The following is a 22,263-nucleotide window of genomic DNA, read 5'->3' on the forward strand; positions in this document are numbered from 1 at the left end:
GCTATTTCAAACAACAATATAACAAGCAAAAATATACATGTACCTCAAAAATATCTACAGGAGATGCACAGCATGGGAAAGTCATGTCCTTAAAAAATAGGAAGAAATCCAGGAAAGACCTGACACATGGTCTAAGAGAGGAATCATCAGAAATGTGCAAAAGTACTGTTTGTCTATCATGGTATGCGTTTAGTGCACTGACAGTGTGTTAGCCAATCAGATCATTTCCAATTGCATCATTTCCTATAGCAACTGTTGACGAAATGTGCAAAACATGCTTCACTAAAGCCTCAGTGAAAAAGTCTCAGTGAAAGGGGGGTTCTGAAGAAGCCGATATTAAGGAAGGGAAACGTGGGAAAGTGCTGAGGTGTGCCAAATTACACAAGAACTGGACTGAAAATCAGTGGCAAAAGTTCTTATGGAGTCATGAATCTAGTTTTGAAATTTCTTACTCAAATTGTCCGCAATATGTACAGAGGTAGTCAACAGAATGAATCTTCAGACATCTGTAATACAGAGGCTCTGTTTGGGGTTGCATTTCAACCAGTAGTCCTGGAGAGCTTGTACCATCAGAGATTAGTCCGCCAGCAAAAACATGCTGTCAGTGATTGGCCAAGAGAGTTTATGTTCTGAAGAATAAAAGTGGTCACACTAACTACTGACTTTTAAGTTTGTTAGAAACGGTTTACCGTCCCATGTCTCTTTGTAGTTTTTTTTAGTAGTGAGTCATCTGTCAAAAACAAAATCTTCACCATGTCACACCAACTTCCTGTTGCATCTTCTTCTTCAGTCATTTTAAAAGTACATGGGAGCGATAAAAGCGTCAACACCGCCATCAAATGGACAGGTTTTAAGCAGAAATTTATTGGAGTATAATTTAACCTGTAACATTTTGATGAAGACTCCATAATATGCAGAATTTGTTTCATGTTAAATGCACATTCTGTTTTTGGTTTTATTTTTATGTTGTACAGAAGTACAATGTGTTAAACATGTAAATCAAGAAAACATACATATGTACAAAGAGTGAAAAAAGCAAAGTCAGCTCAATAAATTAAGACATTCAAACATTTGGGGAGCTTCAATAAAAAAGAGAAAATCAAGGCAACATGCAGTCCATTTCAGTGCAGCTGGTGTCAATCATGTCTGCTGTGTCATTCAATGAGATCCTAGAAAAAAGAGAACACAAAATGTATGTGTGAGAAAAATTACACCATCTGGAAAACATTATAAAACAGTGCTAAATAACATCTCGATGCATGCTCAATCATGCTGGTAAGGAAATCCCAAAAAGTTGATTCTGTTCATCCGAATGCAGCGTTTTCAGTAGGAGTCTGAAGAAGAGACGAAGAGATCAATCAACCCTTTGGGAGTGCTAAATAACACTTACATCATCTGAGTCCTGTTGGCAGGCTGTGCTATTGCTGCTCGTGCCGCTTTCATGATCAGCTGCAGTGGAGTTTTCGTCGTCCTGGAGTCGAAGGTTGGAGAAACGATATATCGGTGTCCTGTATTTGGTTTATTTGAAGAGTTTCAGTCAGGTTTCAGAGCTCATCACAGCACAGAAACAGCTTTAGTGAAGGTTACAAATGATCTTCTTACGGCCTCTGACAGTGGACTCATCTCTGTGCTTGTCCTGCTACACCTTAGTGCAGCATTCGATACTGTTGACCATAATATCCTATTAGAACGATTAGAACATGCTGTAGGTATTACAGGTACTGCACTGCAGTGGTTTGTATCATATCTATCTAATAGACTCCAATTTGTGCATGTAAATGGAGAGTCCTCTTCACACACTGAGGTTAATTATGGAGTTCCACAGGGTTCAGTGCTAGGACCAATTCTGTTTACATTATACATGCTTCCCTTAGGCAGCATCATTAGAAGACATAGCATACATTTTCACTGCTATGCTGATGACACCCAGCTCTATCTGTCCATGAAGCCAGATAACACACACCAATTAGTTAAACTGCAGGAATGTCTTAAAGACATAAAGACCTGGATGGCCGCTAACTTTCTGCTTCTTAATTCAGATAAAACTGAGGTTATTGTACTCGGCCCTGAAAATCTTAGAAATATGGTATCTAACCAGATTCTTACTCTGGATGGCATTACCTTGGCCTCCAGTAACGCTGTGAGGAACTTTGGAGTCATTTTTGACCAGGATATGTCCTTCAACGCACATATTAAACAAATATGTAAGACTGCTTTCTTCCATTTGCGCAACATCTCTAAAATTAGAAATATCCTGTCTCAGAGTGACGCTGAAAAACTAGTTCATGCATTTATTACTTCCAGGCTGGACTACTGTAATTCATTATTATCAGGATGTCCAAAAAACTCACTGAAAAGCCTTCAGCTAATCCAAAATGCTGCAGCAAGAGTCCTGACAGGGACTAGAAAGAGAGAACATATTTCTCCTGTTTTGGCTTCCCTTCATTGGCTTCCTGTTAAGTCCAGAATTGAATTCAAAATCCTGCTCCTCACATACAAGGTCTTAAATAATCAGGCCCCATCTTATCTTAATGACCTTGTAGTACCATATCACCCTATTAGAGCACTTCGCTCTCGCTCTGCAGGCCTACTTGTTGTTCCTAGAGTATTTAAAAGTAGAACGGGAGGGAGAGCCTTCAGTTTTCAGGCCCCTCTTCTGTGGAACCAGCTTCCAGTTTGGCTTCGGGAGACAGACACTATCTCTACTTTCAAGATTAGGCTTAAAACTTTCCTTTTTGCTAAAGCATATAGTTAGGGCTGGACCAGGTGACCCTGAATCCTCCCTTAGTTATGCTGCAATAGACGTAGGCTGCCGGGGGATTCCCATGATGCATTGAGTTTTTCCTTTCCAGTCACCTTTCTCACTCACTATGTATTAATAGACCTCTCTGCATTGAATCATATCTGTTATTAACCTCTGTCTCTCTTCCACAGCATGTCTTTATCCTGTCTTCCTTCTCGCACCCCAACCGGTCGCAGCAGATGGCCGCCCCTCCCTGAGCCTGGTTCTGCCAGAGGTTCCTTCCTGTTAAAAGGGAGTTTTTCCTTCCCACTGTCGCCAAAGTGCTTGCTCATAGGGGGTCATATGATTGTTGGGTTTTTCTCTGTATCTATGAAGCGTCTTGAGGCGACTTTTGTTGTGATTTGGCGCTATATAAATAAAATTGAATTGAATTGAATTGAACTGTAGCAGACAGCAGGAGACCACCACGGTCAGAGCTCAGTGTGCTTAAATTTGAACATGCAGCAGATACCGTATGCGTGACTCACCTGTTTCTATAAATCACTCTCTTGACAACAATCACAGCAGAAACAATAGCTATGAGGACGATGATGACTGCTCCTGCACACACCAGGATCAACACCAGCTTTTCTCGCTGGAAAATACACGAAAAGGTTGATATTTATCCAAACAAAGACAATTTTATAAAATGAAGCAAAGACTGAAAGAGCACAATCAACCTACTGACCGGTGTGTCAAAGTGTGTGACTGAAGATGTGGACATTGCAGGAGGAGCAGGACTAGGTTTAATACCACAGGCTTTGACTGTCTGCTTTATGAGCTGAGGACTGAACCCACCCTCACACCTATCACTCGGGACCTTGCGGTACCTACAAAGACAAAAGGGAATAGAGTGAGATTTGCATGTGTGCATAAAGGTGGTGTTTCTCTTTGCTTTATGAAGGCAATTACCCTTCTGTCAGAAGCTCATCCTCCTCTCCATTCAAACAGAGCTCATAGGTTTTATTTGCAGCGTTTGGCTGTCTCACACACTCTGAGGTGTTAATGTGTCGATAGTAACCAAAGTCGCTGTAGTAAAGGAGAAAAAAAGAGTTTTAGTGCAACCACAAAATGCTTTTCTCTTCTTAAACTCTATATTTTGCAAGAAAATGGGTGCAGCAAATTTTTAAAAAATGTGCAAAGTCACATGAAAATGCAGTACATAAGGGAAAAAAAACACAGTAATGCTGGGTTTGGGGCTGAAGCTATGTCTTTGGCTAAGAATGCAATTAAAATGTTTTAATTTTGTTTTAATTTTGTTGTCTGTTATGTGCAGACACAGCATCCCTTGAGTTAGCTGCCTTTTTTGTGCTTGAGTGATTCACACGTTTCCCAGACAGAGCAGCATTATGCTTTACACACCGTAAGAACACTGGTCTCTCTTGGTCGCTTGCTGCAAAAAGAAGTTCATGATCGTCTGCTTTCTCATCCTTGGCAAGGAAAGCACTCAGGTCACACTTGCCATTGCTACACTCTCATTTAAAAGCCACAGCCATTAACTAGAGGCCAAAAGCAGAACAATGCCGCCTTTCTTCATTAAAAAGGAAAACAAGCAAACAAACAGAAAAAGTAAATGCAAAACAAAAAGCTGATCTTGAACTTCTGAGATGTAAGCAAAGGCCTCAGAATTTCGAATCATTGTACAGCTAAGATAAAGTAATATATTATTATTTATTGTGCAAAAGTCTTGACTAAGCTCTTGTTTATTTTTATTTTTTTTAGAAAAATGGGAAATAGAGTTTGTACACTCTGGCGAGGTTGAAAGTCAGTATTTAGTAAGACCAGTGATGGGACTAATGGCATTACTTTTTTCAGTAACGAGTAATCTAGCTAATTACTATTTCTATCGTTACAACGCTGTTACTGTTACTAACAAGAAAATGTGATGCGGTCGCGTTACTATTTTTCAACAAACAGACGGCTGAAGCTGTGTTCAGCTTACTCCACCTTATATCAGTTGCATTGAAGAAGCTGACTATGCGCTACAGCTTTCAGCAGCTGCACTCGGCAATCACTTTCTGGCAGACAATCACTTTTTGGCACAACACCTGGAGCTAAGGGGGCAAAACAATCGCATGAGTGCTGCTGTTTGACTGAGGAGGAATAAAGTAGTCGTGGTGAGCCAATCACATGACCAATTTAAGATGACAAAGCAACAAGGTGATATATACCAGTTTTCAAATTGTGTTTATAGACCATGTAAAACCAGAGTCATGATAAACAACATATACTCGGTGTTTTTTCCTGAATACTTTTGTCACATTTGGTCAGAGGGCCCGGTGGCGCCAGTGTCAGGCAGCCTCGCCTCTGTCAGTGCGCCCCAGGGTGGCTGTGGCTACAATGTAGCTTGCCATCACCAGTGTGTGAATGTGTGTGTGAATGGGTGGATGACTGGATATGTAAAGCGCTTTGGGGTCCTTAGGGACTAGTAAAGCGCTATATAAATACAGGCCATTTTACATTTACTGTCTAAGGACAGCGCTAGCAAGCACTCTCTGCTTATGACCACAAAATAAAAAAACAAAACAAAAAACAACAGCAAAAACCAGCCCGTTCATGTTGGTGGAAAAATGCACCATGTCGACCAATCAAAAAATGATATGGACAACATGACATGTGGTTGTTTAGGAAGACGGGATAGTTTTAGGAGTGAGAGAGAGAGAAAGAGAGAGAGAGAAAGACAGTAGAAAAAGAGAGAGCGCGAGTTTTGAGATGTGAGACGTTTAGCATGTTTGGAGTGTGTAGTTAATGTGTTGTCTTGTGTAGTTAGTGTGTAGGGTTGTGGGTAGTTTTGTGTTGTGTGTCAGAACAATGAGATGACTGCTGTCTCCAGGTAAAAAACAGGAGCAGTGATACACCTGCTGCTGTCAGACCTGCAGGTATCAGGCTGTGATGTTCTCCTTTATAGTGGACAGGAATAATTGTTTTGGAGTGGCACAAATAATTTGCGTGGCATCTTATTGAATGCAGAAAAGCTGATTGTTATGTAAATAGTTTAAAATGGTTTTTTTTAAAGGTAAAAGGTAAAATTGACCATTTATATTTGCATTTAAAGTTATGAAATATGATTCAATAAACATGTCTGTGGTTGTTACAGTAAAAAAATATAACTTTTTCTACTCGGATTTTATGTTTTTTTGTCTGATTTTAGATCAGTTGTGTTAATACAGTATGTCAAAATGAAAACATAACTGTAAATTCAGACACGTAAGGTTGTGCTGAAAAGGATGATACCAAACAAGGCAAAGTAAGTAGTTTTTAAAGGTGAAATGTAGAGGGAAAATCAAAAGTAGTTAACAATGGCCAATTATACCCTGGACCCCAGAGGGTTAAACTTTTTTTTTTTAAGTAACGCAATAGTTACTTTTCAAGTAATTAATTACTTTTAATATCTTGCAACTCAGTTACTAACTCTGTTACTTTTTTGAAGAAGTAACAAGTAACTATAATTAATTACTTTTTCAAAGTAACTTGCCCAACACTGAGTAAAACCATCTATAGTCTTCAACAGAGCCTGTACTCTCTTCAGCAAGCCTTCTTCTAATTCCTTTAAGTTGTTTTCAGGAATAAATCTCCAGGCTCCTTGAAAGACATTCAAAGCTCTTTGGATGTTTCTGCCTTTTGTTCCATTCTCCTTTAAGATTATCCTACACTGCTCCAATAATACTGAGGTCTGGGCTCTGGGAAGACCAATCCATGACTGATAGTGTTCCATTGTGTGTTCTTCCATCCTGGTATGCTTTTCACTGTGTGCTTTGGATCACTGACATGGTGAATATTTAAGCCACTGGCAATCAAATACTTTCCTCACCCTAAACCATGACAGAGCATCCACTGTGCTTTACAGATGGCTTTAGACAATCACTGTTGTACCTTTCCTGATCTCATCCATACATACTGATGACATCTTGAACCAATAATTTCAAATTAAGACTCATCACTCCATAAGACCTGGTACCACTGATTTTCAGTTCAGTTCTTGTGTAACTTAGCGTACTTCAGCCACACTTCCACTGAGCCCATTTCTGGCCACGCCAAACAGTGAGTCTGTTTTTAAATACTCAGTCCCAGAGTCCAATATAATGTACCTGAGAGATACTTCTTAAGAACATGATGTTCATATACTGTCCATCTATACTGTAGATAGTATTTTTTTTTAAGTTTTTCCATGACTTCTTTTGAAACCTGCCCACTTTCATCACATCATTAAGTGACTTAAAAAATGGTCAAATAGTGATGGGAAATGAGTGGAAAAGTGGCCAGTGTGCAAAGACAAACTTTAGAAGACCTTCAGAAAGCCTTGAGAACTATTGCTCAAGGTCATTAAAAACAAAGAGGGAAAAAAGAAAAGAGTCTGGCTCACTGGAAGCAAAATGTAATGAAATGAAAGGTTTTTACAATAATATGCAGTACGTTACAGGACCATTTAAAAACAAAACAATCCAACATACCACAAGAAATCTTCTCTGGTGCACAGACAAGGGCTTTGCTTTTTCATCACCACAAAGCTTCGCCCATTTCGGCATAGAGATTGCTTCTTTAACCTCCTGTAGGTCTCCTTAACACCCAGGACACATCCATTTCTTTCCGAGTCCCCTCCTTCTGTTGAATGAGCCAACCACTCTTCATAGTCGTTGTCATTACCTGATGAAGGCAGTGATGACCTATTTAACTGTCACTAACAATCCTTTTAAAAAATGCAGGTTTAACAAAACCAAACCTAGAATAAAGCAGTTTTAGGCAATGTTAGTCAAACTAGTGACGCATAAGTCTGTCCCAACACTTACGTCACTTACATAAGATTACTAATGCAAGTGCAAAACAGCATCTGCAATACAACTAGGCAAAATGCCACAGGGGAAATATCGAAAGTCCCGGGAAAGTATCTATCTTTTCACCACCAGATAAAAGGGTGTGGTTTAATTACAGCATCTCACACAAATTGTAGAGGAGAAAACAAAAAAAAAAAATGCAAACAGGTCTGTTTTCTTCTTCAAATCTGCGTCATAAACAGAGGTAAAACAAGCGGGATGTGTTTTTACAGGTTTTTAGAGGTTGTGGAAAATCCCTGCTTCTGCAGTCGGAAAACAGCTAATACAACTCACATGAACCTACCACCAGGTGGCAACATGCCATAGAAACCAGTGAAGAGCAAAGAGTGCACAGTAATCGTAGATGTTATTAGACTTACATTCTCTGGTAATGAGACTCTGGAAATCAATGGTGACTGCTACCCACATGGGCTGGCCGTCTTCCTCGGGCCGGAAGCCCCACACACTGACGGTCATGGCGTTGGTCCCCGGCTCAGATGCCAAGCCTGCAAAGAAGAAGGGCTGATCCGTAAAGTTATACAGCTTCCAGCACTGACCCTCATCCGTGGAGAATCTGGTGGTGAAAAACAGTAGAAAAAGAGAAAACTTTAAATATAAGAAAACACTTCCTGTCACTTCCCTGTGGTCTTTAAATGAGAATAAAGTACTTGATAGTCTTGACTTGTCCTTCACGATGGGCCTCCACAGCCACAATTAGACCCCCAGAGTCCAATATAGTGTAGTGATGAGGACCCCTCAGCGTCCCCCTCCAGTTATAACCTCCATCTGAGGAAACAAACACGTCGGGGTTCTGCGATGATGACAGAGAATCACCCACGCTGCCTGTTAAAAACAGGAAATCATCTATAAGTGTGCATTTTACACAGTATTTGGACAATGGTTTGGACTGAAGCACTGAAAGTAATTACAAATTAATTACCATGCGCAATAACCAGACCAACAGCAGCCGGCTCAGACAGGGTCACCATGGGAACTATATGGTTATTACGACTGTGTTCCCCATGTATATGGAGATTGCACTGGCAAAAGAAAAAAAAAGATCAAAATGAAAACACATACATACAGACAGATAAATTAATTTTTTTTCTATGTAACATACACTCTTGATCTTGTCTCCACAATTTATGTTCTCGGGTTTTTTAAGCGGTCTCCACGTCCCTCCTCTGTTGAATGAAATGACAGATTTTATACGGCCATCTGAAAGAAAAACGAAGTATTCCGGTCAATATTCAGTAAGTTCAATCAGGATTTTAGATATAACTCTCATTATGCAACTCATGGCTGTTTATTGAAAAATCAAATGATTTGCTTTTAGGCTACTCTAAAAAAAAACAAAAGAAAAGACTGAGCTTCTGTTCCTATGGGATGATTTTAGAAGTCTCACAGCCTGGCTTTTGTGCTCTGCTCAACAATGCTGAGGCCATGCATGTGCCATGACAACCTCTCTGTAAAGTTTAATAAGTTTTCCTACTAATTTCTTTCTTTCTTTCTTTTGTAGCTTTTATGAGCAGGGTGGAGTCCACCTGCTCCGGGTGTTACAAACCGGGATCTTTGTCTTTGTTTTTTCTTCACGTCAGCAATCAGCTCCTTAGTTTCGTTAATGTTGGGTAATATTTTGTTCTCTTAGCACCGCACTGCAGTATTGCTGATGACAGTCGTGTTCTCTTCTGTCAGACAATGATGTTATTGGTTGAGCACTAAATTGAAAGCGGCATGACAGCCTGTCCAATCTCCTCAATTCAAACACTTATAACTCATAAAGTGTCACAAAACAGACAACTGGGGGCTACATTTTGGGGGTTGGAATCAAAAGCTTTTGGCTTAAAGCCATTTTTTACAGGAGTCATGTACGAAAAGCTACGAGACAGAAGATGCATACAATACCTGTATGGAGAATCTTACCAACGTCTAGCTTATTAGTGAGGTACACTCCTCTCAGTGAAGTAATGTTGGTGAAGTCACTCTTTCGATGTCCATCAAACAGGTGGCGCTCTAGAGATTTGGAGAACAAGATCCCACGGTCGTCTGAGGTGTACATGGTCCCAAAGAAGGTGTCTGAAATAAAACGGAAAGCACGAATGTATCTCGCAAAATTACAACACATTTTAACCTCTCCTATGTAAAGAGTTGAATTTTTGCAGAAGTCTCAAGCCACTACTCATGTCTTTATATTTTGCTAGAAAAATAGTAAATCAGTGCAGTTACTTATTGAAACATATGCAAAAAAAACCCCCAAAAAACAAGTTCTAGCACATTTGAAAGCCAATACTGCAATAATGTTGTTGTCTGGACTCTAAGGAGGTTAAACCAAGGCTGATAGTGTTAAAAGCATTGATTAATACCTTGAGTTAGGTGCTATTCTTGTGCCTGAATGATTCATAGGCCAGTGTTAAGTGACTTAACAAAATAAATTATAATAATAATAAAACATTTCTCCATCACCTGAGGGAGGTGATGGGGACATGTTAAGCTTTTGAATGTGTGTCCTCGTGTGTGCATGTGTATTTGTGTTACACCCCGATGCCAAGATATGCTTATCAGCTTTTGCAGTGAAACCTAAGTCTTCCTCGTTTCAGCCAGCAAAAGACAAAGTCACCCCACACCACCCATGCACCACTGTCTCAAGCAGGTGTGAGCCAAAAATTGTATTATACTAAAAAGAGAATAAAATTCCTTCCAATTGAATGAGGAAGGAAAAGAAAGGGCACAAGTTGGAGAGGGAGATAAAAACAGAGATGGAAAGGAACAAAGCCATGAGATCTAGACTTGCATGGACACACACTCAGTATTATGGACTGATTTGTCAGCAAGTCCAAGAACTTGTTAAACCAGTCTTGTCTTTTCAGTTGAAGTTTTCCATTTCAACAGAAAAAAAAACTGATATGCTGTGAGGACACGTTCGCAAATATGTGTCAGTCATAGGGTTAATTTTTATAGATGTGGCTTTTTGAATGGAAAACATTTTCAAAGATATTAAAAGGTCCCATTTGCGGGTTTATGTATGTCTGATACCTCCCGGGTTGTCCACGTGCAGGAAGAGCATATCCTCATCTCCATCCAGGATGGAATAAAACTGCAAACAGAGACACATATGAAAATCGAGAGCAGACGTGAAAAAACACGCACACACAAAAGAGATGACTCGTTCAATTTTTTGCTATAAATCTTGTCTAATCTTCTTGAGACAGAATGTGTGTTTGTGCTGTCAACAAGATGTGTGGGTGTTTCATCAGAGCAGGTGTGTGTTCAGCTGGTGTTGAAAGGGAAAATGTTGCCACCGATGTTTTTTCTGCATATCAACCAACTTCCTTAGTATGAATGAAGTATCTGCATTTATCTTTAATGTTCCCCACCCATAAACCTGACACAAAGACAAACGGAGCGGTGCGATAAACATCTCAATTATCATTTAAAGAAAATTTGTTATAAGTGCCGATTCAATTCAATTTAAAGCTACTGTGTTGTGCTGGGAGGGAAAGGGTAGAACCACATCTTGCTTATTAATAACTTACTAAGAACTAAGAGCAGTAAAAATACTATATCTTTGAAGGGTCAGTGATATGTGCTGATAAAAAAAGCAGACAAATGGCTGTGCACTGTAGTGGAAGGTTAAATTTCGGTGTTGACTAGACAATCTGTTTTTATATACTTAGTGCAGGAGGGGATTAATAATGAGGGCAAAAACTGATGATGTGTGGAGTTCACACATCATCAGCTTTTGCCCTCAGGCAATCCTGATGAATTTACCTACAGTAGATCTAATTGTACAGTACCTACAGTACAATTAGATCTGAAAAAATTCCTGAATCTACCTACAGCACATTCACCAGACTTGCCTGAGGGAACACATCATCAGCTTTTGCCCTCAGACAAATGTGATGAATCTACTGGAGATTCATCAGAAAGCGAAAACATTGCTGTACATTCATCAGATTTGCCTGAGGGCAAAAGCTGATGGTGTGTGAAGTCGAGTGACTCCAAAAATCATCAGCCATACTTTTGATTTCATTTTCGGCCTGTTACTGCACTACCGTGTTGGGCGACCCTTGAGAAACTGCCCTAATTTTGGTACCAACACCAAAACATTATTAACATATTAGACTGTTTTCATTAAGAGAGTGCTATAATATGCTTTGCATTACCTCAAAATCTCCCAGTTTGATTAGTTTAAAGTAACTCTTTAGTACTTGAAGACACTAATAAGCTCTACTACCACTTCCACAGTGTTCACTGTGATTCTAATGAGGTCTCATACTGTTTGTAGCCTCCCAAGAGGTTTTTTGGCTACATTGTACATAATGCTGCTGTTATCAAAACAATTTATGAGTTCTGTCCCACAGTTGCTTTTTTTAAGTACTCTCAGCCGCCCACGTGATTCCCACATACAGCAAATGGATCCACATGTGTGGTTTGGCACAGATTCCACTTTTATCCAGAGTCTGGATCAGATCTAGGAATACACTACTTGTGAGGCTGAGCTTGTTTCTTCTCCCAGAACTGAACAAGTTAATTTTACCGTGTAAGGTGAATGTGTTAACCTCTACACTACAGAGGTGCATCTGTATTGTATTTAATATAGACATGAAATTATATACAGAGGGTGGAGTATAGAAATGTTAACAACACTAAAGCCAAGGAAATCTGCACAGGCTCTTGGATTTTACTTCATGCTATGCTGGCCTAAAGAGAGAGACCACTGGGAATCTGCACAAAGATAAATATTAAATACTTTTGACTTTGAATCAAACAAAGCTGCTCTAGTAGAGCCCAAGATTAAAAATGGAGCTGAATTCTTGCAGAACAGATCCTCTTTTAGTTTGAATGATAAGTAAGCACAATCTATCTGTGTACATCCCTGGTCGTCTCGGTCATGGTAATCTTAAGCACTTAAAATAAAGTAAACTTGACTTCTTCTTGTTTGTGAAAACGTTTTGCCGCTCATCCAAGAGACTTCTTTAATTCTAAAAACTGATGAGTTAGATCATCGCCTTGGAGGTTGTCCCAAGAGTTACTGACTGGCTGCATGAGGGTATGAGGGTCACGTGAGGTAAGGAGTGAAGCTAGGCTGTCAGAAGAAGTCAAGTTTACTTTATTTTAAGCGCTTAAGAAGTAATCAAGATCATACATTTGACTGCCTCGTGCTACAGTTACATTTTGAATACTACCAAACATAATTGGTTCAATTCCCAGACCTACCTGTAGAATATTAGATGTTGTTGCTAACACACTCAACAGAAATGATGGTTGATATTTTCTCTCACCTGCTCAGTGGATGCAGAAGGCAGGAGTGCTTGACTGAAAGTATCTCCTTGGTCTGATGAGAAATACATCACACGAGGAGATCTCTAGGAGAAAAATAATGCATGACTATATAGATGGAATATATACTACTCGATAGACCGAAGTGTATAAAAAATGATCCAGCCATCTTACCGGGTCTTCCATAACAGAGAAGAAGAGAAACGCTCCTATGTAACCAAAACTGTAGATGTCCTCATGGATTATGGTGAAGGTCTTCCCCAGGTCCTTTGTTCTTTTCAGGATTAAATCTCCCCTCTCCTCTGCCTCAACTGTATCGGCAAATGACAATAATAACACGAATAAGTTCAATAAGAAATGTGCACTTGCCTTAAACACATTTAAGCTCATTGCTCATCCGCATAAAGCATGCACCCTCACAAGCAATAAATGTTTTGAGTGAAAAAAAGTACTTATATTTATTTTGAGCTTGTGAAATTAGGGTCTGATGTACACAAGAGTAGTGATCTGACGGATAAGTGAAAGTTGTCTGGTTTGATCCTGGAAGGAGATGTAGATCCTTTTGGGGTTGTGTCAAGAAGGACTTTCAGTGTAAAAATCCACCAAATCAAAAGCTGTGGAGGGTAAGGCAATAGTGTTTTCTCATGTAGCTGTCTAAGAATAAGCGCTGCTCTACTAATGGATTTAGTCATCTTAGCAATTATAAATCAAACTTAATCTCAATACACTATACTCTACCCCTCAGTTCCTCACACAACTTGGTAATTTATTTAGTTGTTTTGCAATGTGCTTATAGCATGTCAGTTTTGAGCTTCTTCTGCTGCTTTATTGTTTTATTGTACTTTAATAGCTTTTATGCCGCCCCGTAATCAAAGGATTTTTCCTGTGAGATAATAAAGATTTTAACTTGGCTGCAAAAGCCATAAAGATGCAGATTAGATTAAACATTAAAAGCAGAATTCTTATGACTATGCAAACCCTGTTACACACAAAATAAAAACATATATACACACTAGAATACAGACAAGCCTGTATTACAAAGTGTCTGATCTTTAAATTGCACCAGTTTTACAAAACCCTTTAACAGCTTTACAGGTTCTTACCTGCATCTACTTGACTGCAGCTGAAGAACAAATTTATGCCAGCTCCCCTGATGGAAAGTGGAAGGAAAAAAATTACAAACACCTCAAAATGTCACAATTTTAATAGGTCATGTTTCTTTTTAAACAAGCATTTATTGCTTCATAAAAACCTTGCTCGTATCATCTCAGTTTATTCAAAGTCCCACATGTTACGCATGTCATTATGCATTTTCCAGTGCTGTTACTATATTTGTGCCACAGAGCTATCACTGTTTGATATATTGAATAACTCTTTTTCCTTCTTTATTCTCACCATGAGAAAGAATGCACTCCATCGTGAACTTTTGTCCACCAGGCCCCAAAGTCCAGAGAAAGCCAAAGACCGCCCTGAAAGTCAGGAAACAGAGCAATGTTTACACATTAAGGAGTGTTCCTGATGTGTGTTTGTGTGGATGATAAACATGTGTGTCTGTGTGATAGCGAGGAATATTAAACAAAGCAACGGAAACCACTAAGGGACTTTAAAAGTTCAACAGACTCACATCAATGCTGAGGGCCACAAGATAGTCAGGGTTGAGGAAGTGGTACACGATTGGCTGCGCCAGGTGAAAGGGCAGTTGGATGAACTTGAAGGTTGCACCAGCATCCGTGGAGGTGAAGATAATCCCACCTGGATTGTTAAGCACCGGTGTGTCGGCTGTTAAAATCACCTGTCAGTAAAAATCAATGGAAAACTGCTCAGAGATGGAAATTTGAGAAAGAATTTTAGCTTCGTCAATAACTTTTTGTAGTTTCGTGCAGAATTGTCTGCTTAAAATTCAGTGCATGCAAGCTCTGTACTAGTGATTTCAAGAAAGAAAGAAGAAAACCATCCACTTTCTCAGCTAAAGATTCTGCTTGCATAGCTCCGTGCAATATAATCAGTCTGTGAACAAAACTGTAAGAACACTAGTGGGTAAGACTCAAGCTGATTAGATGTCAGCATACATGATATTTTCACACCTTCATGTCAAAACATCACAAGGTCCACAGCCAAACATGCAATGCAGTTTACCATCACTAACTACTCTTTCATTGCACACCCACAGAAAAGTGTTAGTAAGAGTGTAAAATAGTGCTACTTACAGAGATCCCAGGTCCAACACTGACTCCAAATTCCTCCTTAATAAAGGTGTGGTTGATGCTCTGAGAAATGTCATGAAAAGATTTGCCATAATCCGTGCTGATGAGAGAGGAAAGATGGTTACGTTTTGATTGAGGTGCCCACGGTAGCTGCTGATCAGATTCTAACTCACCTTCTGTAAAGTCGTGAGGAGCCTCCTTCATTTAAAGGATGAACTGGACCACTGATTGTTGACAGCACCAAGACCACCTATCAAATGAAGAAATATAGTTACAACTTTAAACACTGGGTTAAAAAGTCACAGATAGATTAAGATGATCCACTCTAGCACACCTTAATTTGGCTTTTATTTTAAACCAGCATGTTGTCTAACATGTCTCTTAAAGCGCAAAAACCTGGTCAAATCTGTGCTTTCATTCTACAAACAAATCCTTAAAGTACAAGATGGAAAGCTCAGAGATTGTGACCACTGTCAGAGCTAATGAAATGTAGGTTTTTCTTATTTTTTCCTTAACACTTCATTACTATATTCCAGTTGTCACTGACAGAACTAGTAAGATAAGGATAAAACCAGGGGTATTGTGAAATGACATACCCACGGATATTAAAGAATGAGGAGAATTTGCTGTGTTTAAAATCAGCCTCAATTATATTTAATTCATTATCGTATATTGATGCATATTTGTGTGTTGTGGCACTTTTTTTCCTTTACAAACTCTACATTGAATTCTATTGTGCCCCTGTGACATGTAAGAGGCTATATGCAATAAACCTTCTGTATAAGAAGCTACTCACCCCTGTATCATCACCAACCCATGTGAGAATTACGTAGGAACCATCATCACCATTAAAACCTGTCTAAAGAGAGAGGAGAAAAACTCACACATCACAAAAACAGGCCTAACAAGCTAAATTAGATCTCTTCTCACAATTTCCTGTAATTTTCCCAATAATACTCTTTGCCAAATGAGTATACGGGCTTACATTACTATACGTGTTTATATTACTTTCACTTGGTTGAGAAACCCTGTTAAGCATTGCAAAACACAAATAAAAACGGGTACCAACTTCAAAGTCCTGGAATCTCCTCCTTTACATTAAATAAAAGGCACGACGGACATTGCACCTGCCTATATTGACCAAGCTGCAGCTCACCTCGTGTGTGTTATCATCCAGAACCTCGTGTTCGGCGGGGGTGAGAAGGAGCCGACAAGAGGTGAAGGGAGGACCATGTGAAGGCTTGGAAAGGCCTGGGGAGCTGCTGGCATCCCTCCTGGGGCGACGGCGCATTTGGTCCTGGCTCTCACTATGCTGAGTCCGGCGGAAAGTCAGCGTCTTTCCCTCCTTGATTCTGCATTCAACTCTCATAAGAAGAACGACGGACACCCCCAAAAGCATCAAATGTCTCCAGATCATGTCGACAGTGATGTGACTGCAATGGGAAAAAAAAGAGTCCCACTGACCGATATCCCTGGCAATAATGACTCACTTTTGTTGTACTCTAAAGGTAAGTGGGTGTGGGAAGTGCTTGGACGGGTCATTAACATAAAAAGTGCTGCGCTAAGTGGCACTTCCACCACCAGCAGGTGCTTCTGCCCGCATCCTGGTGACCTAACTGCAGGGAGAAAAAAGTTTGTCTTAAAACAACAGATTAATTCGTGATTCGTTCACTTATCGTCAATATATTAACAAATGAATTAGCAACAACAAAAAACAACTGGAATTCACATTTACAGAAGTTAAGGACATTTTAAGGACAGCTTCAAAAGAAAAGTTCTGGCAAGCTTTGAAAGAAATAAGAGACGTTAATGTGACATAAAATCGCAGTAGTATGGGCAGGTTAACGCAAGAGGTCGACATGTATTCACTTGTGTTGCTTTCAGATGTGTAGAATAGAATAGAATAATCCTTTAATTGTCCCACAAGGGGAAATTTGGTTGAAACAGCAGCCAGAAAGACACATATACAAACAAACAGTACACAGGACACATAACAGAAACATACACAATTCTTTCTTACATATTTACATGTATGAACATGATAGGCTATGCTGGCAAAATACCTCAGGAAATTATGGCTATGATTCATCTAGTTAAGTTGTTACGACCTCATAGTCATGTCCTGAACAAGTCAGATCTAAGGAATCAGAGGGCTGGGTTTTTTTGGCCGGGGGGCGGTGCCACAGAATTACACAGGTGCTTTCACCGCGGGGTGAAAGCAGCTGTAACAGGCTTTCCCTTTGGAATACCTTTTTATTTCCAAGACACCATGTGAACTATTACAGGAACTTTCATCTTAACAGATATAGAAAGTGAATTAATACATAGTTTCAATTAGGATTAAAGGTAAAGAAAATTAATTATAATGGTGCTGTATGCATTTAAGGGTAGGAAACCGAAACCACTGAAGTGGTAAAACAAGATATCTAATAATTTGTGAGAACTGAAGTGTGGCACATTAGTTAAAAACACAAAACATAATCTTATGATGAGTCACCTCTAATGACTTGGTTTTAGGTACAACTACAACCCTTATAATGAAAAAGCACTCGAGATATTGGAAAACTGACAGCAATAAGTATGGGCGCCACCAATGGGTGGTCAGTGGGGGGCTCTGGCCACCCACCCAAAATTTGCTTTGTGGGAGAGTGAATCTTAATCTGCTTCAGCCTAGCTCTGCCGAAAATCTAAAGCAATGGCTGGACTTCCAGTCAATCAATCAATTAAAACTGATTATTATGGATTTCAAAATCTTCTTCGCTTTTCATATGTGCCTATTTTCAGTGATATCAACTTTAATAGCGGGGAATTAACTAAGCTTATGATTTTTTTTCTTTCTCTCATTTTTGCCATTTTCAAGTAACGTATATTTGATATCAGCATAATAAAACTGGAAATTCAGTTTTTGGTGTGCCACCCCAATAACATTAGAGAACCATCCCACTGCTGATATGATGAATGAGCTTCTTAAGACACTTGGCAAGGAACTTATCTCTGCAGGGGGACTATTGTAATTCGTTGTTATCAGCTCGCTCTAAAAGCTCCCAGTTCAGATTCAGGCGATAGAAACTCTCTACTTTACAATAAGGCTTAATATTTTTTTTAATGTTAAAGCCTATAGTTAAGGCTTGATCAGATGTTCCTGAATGCTGCCTTAATTATTGCTATAGTAGGTTTGGATTGCTGAGGGCTTCCCAATGATGCACTAAGTGTTTGCACTTCAGTCTTATCTCTTCTTTCTATGCATGTTTATACAACACAATATTTAATCATTAGCAATTATTTCACACACTCTTTCCTGTAGTGTGTCTTTTGTCCTCCCTCTCTTGTCTTTACGGAAGGTGGATTCCTCTCCCTGAGCCTGCTTTTCCTGAAGATTTCTTCCTGATAATAGGGATAAAACATTTTCATTCCTACTGTCGCCAAATGCTTGCTGAAATGGAGTTTTGTGATTGCTGGAGTTTCTTTCTAATATTGTAGCTTAATGTACCTTACAATATAATGTGCCTTTAGGAAAAAGTTGTTATGAATTAGCGCTATGTAAATAAAATTGAATTGAACTGAGTGGCATGTTCCACCTGAAGGAGGTCCCGGGGCAGACGCATGGCATGCTGGAGAGATTATATCTCTCTGCTGGCCTGGGAAGGCCTCAGTTTTCCTCTGAGAGAGGTGTGGGCTTTGCTGCTTAGGCTGCTGCTCTCGTGGCCTGTCCCATGAAAAGTGGAAGAAAATGGTTGGATGAATGAACTGAATTCTATAATAGGTAGAATAATACATGGTTCCAATTAGGTTTAAAGGTAAAGTGTCTTAAATGTATTATCCCATATCCTATTAGGGTACAGAAGCAGAAACCACAGAAGTGAACTTAAGGGTGTGTAGAAACACAAAAAACTTCTTTGTAATGACTTGTCTCTGACTTGGTTTTATTTGTGCTTGGGTTTGCTTCCCAAAAACACTTTAAAAGCCCTTGGGATAATCAAAGACTGAGAGCCAAGTCTTTTGTGCAGTGAAACCATTCAAGCTTCAATGGTTATTTTGTCCACTTGAAAGAACTAGAGATCATAAAGTGGTAAACCACAAAACTCTTATATAATTCACGTTAAAATTCCCCCAAAATGCTGTTTCTTTGATTAATATGATTTCCTTTTTAGATTTTTTTTTTCTGTGACCAGAGGTTTTCTGATTTAGCTCCCAACAGTGATTCACTGTTCACTTTCTATTTTCTGATTTTGTCTCCTGAAAAGCCTGAGATGGTATCTGCGCTTGATAAGAAGAACAAATGTTATTTACAACATTTTACCTTTATTCACGTTGAAATCCTGCACAGAGTCGTGCTTTTCAGCTTTTACAGATCATTTCCCAGCTTTGTCGCGCAACACATATTTGATTCACAAAACCTTACTCACAACAAAAAGGCAGACAGATCTTTACACAGTGGAGAGCTTGTTGCGCAATTTTTGCTGGAAGTCTGAAAGTTTTTTTCTTTTTTTCCATTTTCTAGAGAAGTCATGTTTTGTTAAGACCTGTTAGTTTTATGGCAGCCTGCTTTTCTCTTTTTGACTCCAAGTTCAGTTGCTGGATCACTACCAAACTGAAACGCACACCTTGTACTCTGACTTCTACATGCTGCAATAAACTTACACACATCAAAGACATTCATCAAAAATCCCCCAATGTTTTCATTCACTTTGCTTAGAAAATTATATACAAAATGTGTACTTTTAACACAAGGAATGTGTTCTGTGTTCAGTAGTGGTTTTACACAATAGCTGCTACAAGACATGACAGCAGACAATGGGCTACAAAAAAGTGCCCAAACAGAAAGAACCATTTGGACCATAAATCCACATGAGTGAACATCCCATGTCCTTCCAGACAGTTGCAGAACATGTCCAAAAACTACAACATGACGATCTTCTCATGAGCCAATGTTTTTAGTCACGGGCCGCCCTCTCCAGTTGTTTGAAGAAATGTCCCTCTCTGTCTGTTGGTTCAGCTCCTGTAAGTAGTGATGGTCCTGCACGTGCATGAGACCACCAACGGAGTCCGCAATTTCATAAAGGACTGCAAGGACGGAAAGTGCTGTTCCAAAGAAATACATTTTCAGGATGGCTGCCACCATGGTTTCTGTGAGGAAGAGCTGCCTGCAAAAGGAGAAGTAAATATTCAGATTTTGATGACAGACAAACATTAATTCTACAGCAGGGGGGCCATATTTAGATTTCCAAAAAAAAAAAAAAAAGAGGACACTTGGACCAGTCATGAAGAACTTTAATACTGTTTGCTTAAAGAAAACTTTAACATATTTAAACGAAGCCTTCTCTGTGCGGTTAATGAATGGTGAAATTAAAAAAAAATGTCATATAGGCTTTTATAAGTCTATAAGTGCAAAAAAGGACAGTTGGTAATCCTATTCTACAGCAGATTTTAAAAAAAAGGGGGAAAAAAATCAGGTAAAAGATTTGTAAGAAAAGCTGAGGCAAAAAAACCTAAACAAAAACATGCATTGATCTATGCATGTTTGACACCAGCCTACAGATTTTTGAAGCCAAGCAGGTAGCTGAATTTTGAAACAGTTCATGTGCATTTTGATCACTGTTTATATCTCGATGACCGCAGTACAAAATTCACCACAAGACACAGTAAACGAGTAAAAGCCTTCTGTTTTAGAAAGAAATGATCTAGGAAGGAAGCTTGAATCACCGGCATACATCAACAGGAAGATAATTCGTGCTGCGTTTGCAAACGTCTGGAAGAATCAACTTTACCCTGAGGAATAATCTAAAGTCCTTACGTCTCTACACATTTTCGACGATGCAGCTGTTACTTTCAATGCGGATGTAATAGTTTCACTTATTCACTGTGCTCAAATTTACTTAAAAGAAGTGAAAAATAAAAGAGTAAGGGACGACTCAAGGCAACAGTCAGAAAGCGAAAGACGCATGGCTTTCAATGCGATAAAACACAGACATTAAATGCTGCTTGTCGGGACTTTAACCGAAAGGCTCTTAAAGACTGGGACATGGTTTCTAATGGCACGATAACATACCGGAATATCCACCGATCTGTAAACCGTTGTTCTCTCTCGTTTCTCGAAGCTGTGCAGGCTCTGTTTCTCCAGCGGGCACGACACGGCACGGCACAGATCATCAAAGAAACCAGTTAAGTTGTTTGGTTATTTTGTCCGTCTGTTAGTTCACACAGTGTTTCTTCGTGCGAGGTGAGGAACTCTTCGTCCAACCCGCTGCTGTGCCCGCACGGTCTGACTCCCCCTCTCACTCTCTGCTGTGGTATGATAGACGACGTCACGAAGAGGAGAGTTCTGGGCTTTCCAGGCTGTTGATTAATTTCCTGTTTTAACAGCACTCAAATCACTTTCGGCCTAATTGTTGTGTCGATAGTCAGTTCACGACTGACACATTATCTGATAAGGATATGGGAAATTTGTAAACGATTTCTAGTGAAAAAAAAAATGACAGTTAAGTGTGTGGACTGTGGTTAATTTCCTTAAAGCTAAATTCTTTTTTTTTAATGACCAGCAATTGTTAATTATTCTTGACTACATTCAGGTAGTCAAGAATAAGAGACCCTTAGAGACCAGGCAAACCGGTTGTGAGGGAAAATGAAGATTCCCCAACTAATTTCCAGTAGTTGCTGGGAGAGTGATTGATAAAGAGTCACGCAGCCCTACTGTCAGTGACACCCTGTCGCTAGAGAAACTGGCATCCAAATGTAATTGCGTTGGTCTTTAGCATATTGTTGACCAAATTAAACTTGTCTACAACATCTGTCTAGCTGTTCTCCAAGGTGTAGTTTCTGCTCTGCATCACACTTAGTTTGATAAAGATAGTAAGTTTCAAACATGAAAAACTACAGGCAGCCATGCAATCAATAAAATGTTTTTGGTTGTATCATATCTAATATTTGAACATCAGTTGAGCAATGTGTGCATAATGTCAAGTGAGAAACCTTAAAAAGGTTTTAGCTTGCTGGGGAAGCCACCAGCTGCTGGGGAAAAACATGCATTCCCAGATTTGTTGGCAGTGGTTCTTGGAGGTTGCTGGCTGTTGCTGGTCGGTTGCAAAGAGTGTGCAGCACCAAAAACCTCATGATTGCTTTGGTTGCTGCTCTCTTTGTAGCAACTCTCTTTTTTTACTTTCTCTTTTAGTGGACTACCTGACAAGCA

At 39.5% G+C, this 22,263-nt stretch overlaps 1 protein-coding gene and 1 long non-coding RNA gene across 3 annotated transcripts; both read right to left on the minus strand.

The window, feature by feature from the left end:
- Window positions 1-860: 860 nt before the first annotated feature.
- Window positions 861-16,598, minus strand: LOC146555647 (sortilin). 2 transcript variants are annotated; one of them, XM_085252542.1, is made up of 21 exons: window positions 16,234-16,598; window positions 15,874-15,936; window positions 15,251-15,327; window positions 15,081-15,177; window positions 14,498-14,665; window positions 14,269-14,342; window positions 13,977-14,023; window positions 13,048-13,184; window positions 12,876-12,959; window positions 10,627-10,687; window positions 9,517-9,669; window positions 8,714-8,811; window positions 8,534-8,633; window positions 8,262-8,436; window positions 7,974-8,167; window positions 7,234-7,426; window positions 3,695-3,811; window positions 3,471-3,612; window positions 3,271-3,377; window positions 1,391-1,471; window positions 861-1,169 (listed from the first exon to the last, which is right to left on the minus strand). In XM_085252542.1, the coding sequence occupies exons 1-21, from the start codon at window positions 16,492-16,494 to the stop codon at window positions 1,100-1,102; spliced, it is 2,499 nt and encodes an 832-aa protein (XP_085108668.1). In that variant the 5' UTR covers window positions 16,495-16,598; the 3' UTR covers window positions 861-1,099. The 2 variants fall into 2 exon arrangements, with proteins under 2 accessions (XP_085108668.1, XP_085108667.1); XM_085252541.1 differs by having other exon boundaries at window positions 1,391-1,508.
- Window positions 16,599-19,359: 2,761 nt separating this feature from the next.
- LOC146555648 (uncharacterized) lies at window positions 19,360-21,474 on the minus strand. The gene is made up of 2 exons (XR_014889302.1): window positions 21,127-21,474; window positions 19,360-20,221 (listed from the first exon to the last, which is right to left on the minus strand). It is a non-coding gene; the product is annotated as an uncharacterized LOC146555648 (long non-coding RNA).
- Between the last annotated feature and the right edge of the window lie 789 nt (window positions 21,475-22,263).

Source organism: Mchenga conophoros, linkage group LG17 (genome assembly GCF_057382185.1).
Source record: "Mchenga conophoros isolate Kocher_MC1m ecotype Shallow Benthic linkage group LG17, M_conophoros_male_GT1.1, whole genome shotgun sequence".
Lineage (NCBI taxonomy): Eukaryota > Metazoa > Chordata > Actinopteri > Cichliformes > Cichlidae > Mchenga > Mchenga conophoros.